We start from the raw sequence: 6,082 nt of genomic DNA on the forward strand, positions 1-6,082 counted from the left end.
CGCAGAGCCCCAGGTCGGCAGCCGGGCTGCCAGCCGCGGCCTCGCTTCCTGCTCCCGAGTCCTCAGGAAGCGCCCTGCGCGTCACCCAGTGCGACGTGCAGCGTGGCTGCTGAGCACCAAGCTCAAGTGTGTGATATGGAACCAAAACAAGAGTCGCAGCGAGGCCAGGGCTCAGCCCTACCACCAAAACACCCAGCTGCTCCTCCCAGCACCAACGCTCCTGAAGCTATTGAGCAAACCGCGACTTGCTGGGCTGACAGACGACGTCCGAGCACAAAGGAAGGGGGTAACAAATGTACTTTTAATAGAAAACCATCGGTTCGGCAATATACATAAACAACATGGGTAAACAAAGATAAGTTAAAACGGAATGAAGGAGATTCATTTCTTGGCCAAAGATGAGGAGTAGCTCAGAGAGGCCCCAGCCAGCCCTTTCCCATCCCTCGCAGACAAGAAGTCCATGTTCCAGTCCCACCTGGAAGCCCACCAGGCAACAGCTCACACCTGAAAAGCTCCGTGTGGGTTCTGCTGGCATGCCTCCCTTCAGCACCTGACAAAATAACCTGCACCATCTCCCTTTGTACAGAAGGGCTGCAAAAGGGGTTGACTGAACCTACTGGTGGTCACTTTTCTGGTTATCCAGGTGGATATTATTATTTTGCTCAAGATTCAAAGCTCACTGCCTTTGTCAGATGGTATTTTCGCCATTTAGTTGTATCACACTCAGGCATATAGTAGGTGAGAGCAATGGTAACTCTCAAACTCACTGTAACGTTTTATTTTTCAAGTCAGCTATTTCAATTTTGGTGAAACTCCAGTCCACTTCAGAAACTTCATTTACTATTATTTATTTACTATTTATTTATTTATTAGGCCTGTGCTAACAGGCCTAAGTCAGAACCTTTTCAAGCCCAGCCTTGGACACCTGAAATATAACATTCACTGGAAAAAAAATCAGTAAAAAAAATAATTGTCAAAGCAATACACAAGCTGTCATGCCACAAACATATCTAACACAAGAGTCTGAAATCCAGTGCTGAAATTTTAGCAGGAATCTTTAACAGGAAAGACTACACAGAAAGCAGGGCAACGTGTGTTAAATATGGATAATCAACCCTAAAAAAGCTCTGCAAACAACAAGGTAGCTACATGTTTCTCTAAACTAAAAGTGCATTTGCTCCTGTTATCTCGGCGCCTAGATTCTGATCTTAAAGCTACAAAGCAAAATCATACCAAGTTTACCTTCAACATAAATTTTCACAGATCACCAGCATGTAAGGCTGACTATTTGGAATGACACCTCCCTGCCCTCACCACAATTCTTATAATGGAAAACAAGAACATTCATTAGCCTGCTACTTCAGCCAAGGCTCATTTGTATTTGTTGTCTTTCCAGCTACGTGGCTGGACTTCCACAGGAAAAATATGCCTTCTCTCTTTATACATAGATCTTTATGTGGTAGTCAAGTAAAAACAGCAGTTTATTTCTTATTTCACTCTCACATGTAACACACAGGACTTAAAACAGGAACAGCTAATACGGTTTCACTGGGGCAATTGCAAAACCACTTCAGGTTAACATCCACAGATCTGCTGAATCAAAGGCCCTATTTATACTACTGGGGTGCAGCACTGTCATACAGCACAGCAGAACTCCTAGCAATTGTATTCTGTTCACATGCAATTGGTTGATCATGAACATGTCAAGATGATGAGGGTCATGTAGGAAGAAAATTGCCCTGGGCAGTCCAGCAAAGACCTATTTTTACATCTAGCAGACAAATGTTTGACTTTGCAGCTTGGTGGCTGGTCTGTACAACTTCCCCCTCCTGAGGTGAGTTGGTATTTGTGTTCATTTAGAAAAAAAGCCCAGTGAGCTATGCTAGCATTGGCTGCTGAGAACTCACAAACAGATGAGATTCACAATTTTAACTATTTTCCTCCCACTTTTTGATTAATGATACTTGTAAACAACAGGAGGTTGGGTGATTTTTTTTTTGCCTTTTTTTTCTTTTTTTTTTTTTTGCTTGGCTGTTTTGCCCTAGAATTGTGAAATTAAATTAACCACAACCAATGTATGTAAGGCAAGGTTTAGGACAACAGTGGCATGTTTTGCCAACATTCTCCAAAAGCAGCTACTTAGTTTGACAATCTGAACTGGAACAACAAAATACGGGGATTTCTTTCATTTAGAGCTTTCTTTAAAAACAGGAGCAACACAAACTGAGCTATATTAGCTATATTTGTACTATATATATATATATATATTTGGTTCCCCTGAAAGGAATTCTCTTTGCTCTCACCAGAAAGAACAAAGCTTTGTAAATTTCTATGAAGGAGGTGAGAAGGACATGACCTCACTAAACAAATCATCCAGCAACACTTGCATTCTATTCTTCACATTTTTAGTGGACATAGTATTTAAATAAACCAAGCCAATATGACTGGCAGCCTGGGACATTGCTGTTCCATCTCCCAAACAACTGGATTTAAGGCTCCTTTCAAGCATTCAAGAACAGGAAAGAATTTTAACTAAGGTTTCAACCTGTCAGATGTTAAAGGCATACAGACCAGAAAGCTTTAGTGTAAGCACTGCACTGAACTCTACAGCCATCATGGTACTTCAGAGCCGAAGAACAGAGTGAGTTCGTGGCAAAAGATAAAAGTAAAGAAGTAGACACAGAGGTCTGTGAAAACATCTCCCATTTTGCTGTAGGTGTCCATAGAGCGACTGATCACTTCTGCAGGGATTCCAGACAGTAAAAGAGCAGCAGTCAGTACTGTTGTTTTCACCTTCTTCTCACTCTAGAAGGAAAAACCACAGAATGTTAGTTCTGCTACAGCCCAGTTCTGCTTAACATCCCAGTTTCACACACCCAGGCACCTCCAGATTCACTGATAAGAATATCACGTTTGCACTGATTCTCTCCAGACAGGATTCTCAGGATTCACAGTACCTTATTTATCCTAGCTACAAATTCAAGCTGTGGAGGATCTGAGGAGCTGAAGGAGAAGCTAGTGAACAGCAGAACAACTGCATCACAGACGTTATGCCCACTTCACAGTGGCAATCCAATCCAGCTGTAAAGTGGCGTTCTGAACTGAAGATAAGCACAAAGCTTCATGCACAAACGTCTCACTTCTAGCTGTCATTCAAACTAAAACCACAAATGGAACACAGAGCCCTTAAAGCCCAAACCACCTCATTCCTTAATGACCACCCCCACACATTTTGCCCAGGAATCACATATGCCCAATGGCCGTTGATAGAGCTAACAGTAACCACAGAAGAGCACTACCTGAAAGAAAAGCAAGCATCCTAAAGACATGAAAGATAAACTGGAATTTCCCAGTCAGATGCTTTTAATTAGCTCATTAGATAAATAAGCTGCTAGCCCACATTTTCACAGCAACTTTTAAAGAGATTTGGACTAAATCTGGGAATACTAACTGCTAGCATTAGCTATGAGCATTTGATAATTCTCACTTCTACAGCTCAAAATATGAATACTCCCCATGCAACAATAAATCTAAGCACAGGCTTAAAATATTTGAAATTAATCCAATTGTGAAAAATTGTTTTACCTTTGGAAAGTACTTGGATAGTCCCATGTATGCAAGTTGTAGAGTAAGAAATGGTGCGAATATTGACTGAAGGAACACAAAAGAATATATTAAAAATCAGAAATAATAGGTAAGAAAACAGAAATTTAGTTATCAACAGTGTTGTTGAATACTACAAATGTAAGCAGACAAGTTAGGTGCCAGAAGCATTGTTCTACCTTGCTTGCTTTCAGCCTTATACCTGAAATTGCATGACAGAGCAGTGTGTAGAAACAAGCAGTGCTCCAGAAGGTGGCAGGCTGTACCAGTCGTGCACTTCTGTAAGATGTGCCTGCAGACACCTGCACTGCTGAGGAACTGTTTTTCTTAAGAGGTCGATAAATGAGTGGGATCTGCATGTCACAGGGCAAACACTGCAGTTTTTACTCAATTATTCTTTCGGAAAGAATAACAGTTGACTCAAACTTGCGTAGGACTTAAGCAGTAATAATTATTCCAGTGTTGCTTCTCCTGAAAACATTAAGGACCAAAAGCATGCAACTCTTAGCTGTAACTTAGTGGCTCTGCTAGATAACACAGGTTCTGATTGAGTTACCATCTCAAGGAATGCCAGAGTGGTTGTTTGGTGGGTATTTTTTATAGCTTTTACACAGTTGTAAAGAATGCCTGAAGTTCCCAACTCACTTAACCCTACATAAACAGCTTTCAACCCCAGGCAAACAGCGTTTTACATGAGCTGAGTCCTAAGCCTGCAGTTAACTAGCCAAACAGAACGGGATTGTTTGCTTTCCTGAACTCACCAAGTATTTGCACACAAATGCCCTCACTGCAATGGCAAGCAGAGCACATCCCACTAATCTAAAAATGCGGAAAGAATCAAACTCCTCCACCGCATTCCCGTTCTCTTGGCTTGGCTTCTCATTCATCAGCTGGTTCCTCAGCTTCAGAGCTTCATCAAATCTGGATAAGTACTGCTCTAATCCATGCCTGGGTGGCCGTGCAGCGGCTTCGGATGGCAGCTCCCCTCTGTTACGGTGACGGAGCTCGCCTGTGCCCTCACTGACAAGCTGTGGAGTTTTACTGAACAAGTCCTTATCGCCTTTGAGGTCTCCCAGGCTGCCTGCATGGTCAGCCGATCCGGACACATTAGAGACAGAATCACCCAGCACGATTCTCTTAGAAACAGAAGGAAGAGGAAGGGAATTCGATTTATCTTGTTCGTGTTGAAGTTTTGATTCGACGTGACTTTCGTCATCTAAAGAAGAGAAATAAAAACAGGCAGTTACACACACGGAGCTCTGAACCGCATTTCAGCCGTACCGAGGGTCAGCGCTGACGTCCGGACAGCCCGAAAGGCAACCGCCCGGCGGCGAACGCGCAGGGAAACCCCTGAGGGCACGGACAGCCCTGCCTCGCTGCGTAAGAACCCCGCCGAGCGACCGTCTGCAAGCACCGAGCAAAAGGGCCGGGAAGGGGCAGGGCCGGGATCCCCACACGGCGCCGCGGGGCTCACCCTTGCCCGCCGCGGGCCGGTGGAAGCCCATGATGCGGTTGATCCGTTCCTCCGAGTTCATCAGCAGCTTCCTCCGCCGCAGCTCCGCCCGCCGCTGGGAGGCCGAGAGCCCCGCGGGGGTCCCCGGGGACGCCGCTCCCGCCCCGCCGCCGTCCTCCTCCATCCCCGGCAGAAAAAGGCCGCGCCGCCGCACAAAACGGGGCTGCGCCGCCTCAACGCGCAGGCGCCGTCACCGCCCACTTCCAGGGCCAGAAGCCCGCGCCGCCACCTCGGTTAAGGGCAAAGAGAACGGGGAGAGCCCGCCGCCAGCCCCTCTTTGACGGGACCGAGCGGAGAGCTGTGCCCTCAACTAAAATGGCCGCTCCGTTACCGGAAGTGACGTCACAGGGCGAGAGGCAGCGAGGAGGCCCGATCCCCCATCGGAACGGGGAGGGCGGCGGGTCCCTGAGCTGAGGGCTGTGAGTGCATGCAGGGCTCCGCCCGCAGCCCGCCTGGATAAGGCAGTGAGCCTTAATGCCTTTCATACGGTAAAAAGAGATAAAGACACCACGCTGCACACAAACCGTCAGAGGAGCGTTTCTAACCGAGGAAGTGCTTACTGACTCACAGGAACAGGAAGCGGAACGCCGTAAAACTGCAGGGGCTCCGCTGGCAGGAGCGGCTCCCGCAGACCTCAGCAGAGTTTAACCTCCAGCACGGCCGTTGTGGGTACAGAAGCACGTCACACTTCTGCCTGTGTGACAAAAGCGGTAAAGCGGGGGTCAGCGCCGCCTTTTAGCTGAGTGCTCCGATAGTGACACGCAGTGCGGTGGAAGGACCTGAGAACCGAACCAAACACGGCAGCGGCACGGATTCTTGTCGTCAGTCCGACTGATTTCCTTCACTCACCCTCGCACTGCATCAGGCCGTGATGCCAGGAGCAGAGCTGGGCCCTGCCCGAGGCCAGCACCAGGAGGGCTGTGCAGCTGGAGCACTGAGCACAGCAGCAGATCTTTACAGAGAGAA

The 6,082-nt window shown here is 46.9% G+C and overlaps 1 protein-coding gene across 1 annotated transcript; it reads right to left on the reverse strand.

The window, feature by feature from the left end:
- Positions 1 to 282: 282 nt before the first annotated feature.
- Positions 283 to 5,240, reverse strand: CAMLG (calcium modulating ligand). Its single transcript, XM_042826655.1, has 4 exons — positions 5,078 to 5,240; positions 4,365 to 4,819; positions 3,586 to 3,651; positions 283 to 2,805 (listed from the first exon to the last, which is right to left on the reverse strand). Exons 1-4 carry the CDS (start codon positions 5,238 to 5,240, stop codon positions 2,614 to 2,616), a joined length of 876 nt encoding a protein of 291 aa, XP_042682589.1. The 3' UTR covers positions 283 to 2,613.
- Between the last annotated feature and the right edge of the window lie 842 nt (positions 5,241 to 6,082).

This window comes from Centrocercus urophasianus, unplaced genomic scaffold (genome assembly GCF_019232065.1).
Source record: "Centrocercus urophasianus isolate 14NV4802_14NV808 unplaced genomic scaffold, USGS_Curo_1.0 seq_26, whole genome shotgun sequence".
In the NCBI taxonomy this organism is placed as follows: Eukaryota; Metazoa; Chordata; class Aves; order Galliformes; family Phasianidae; genus Centrocercus; species Centrocercus urophasianus.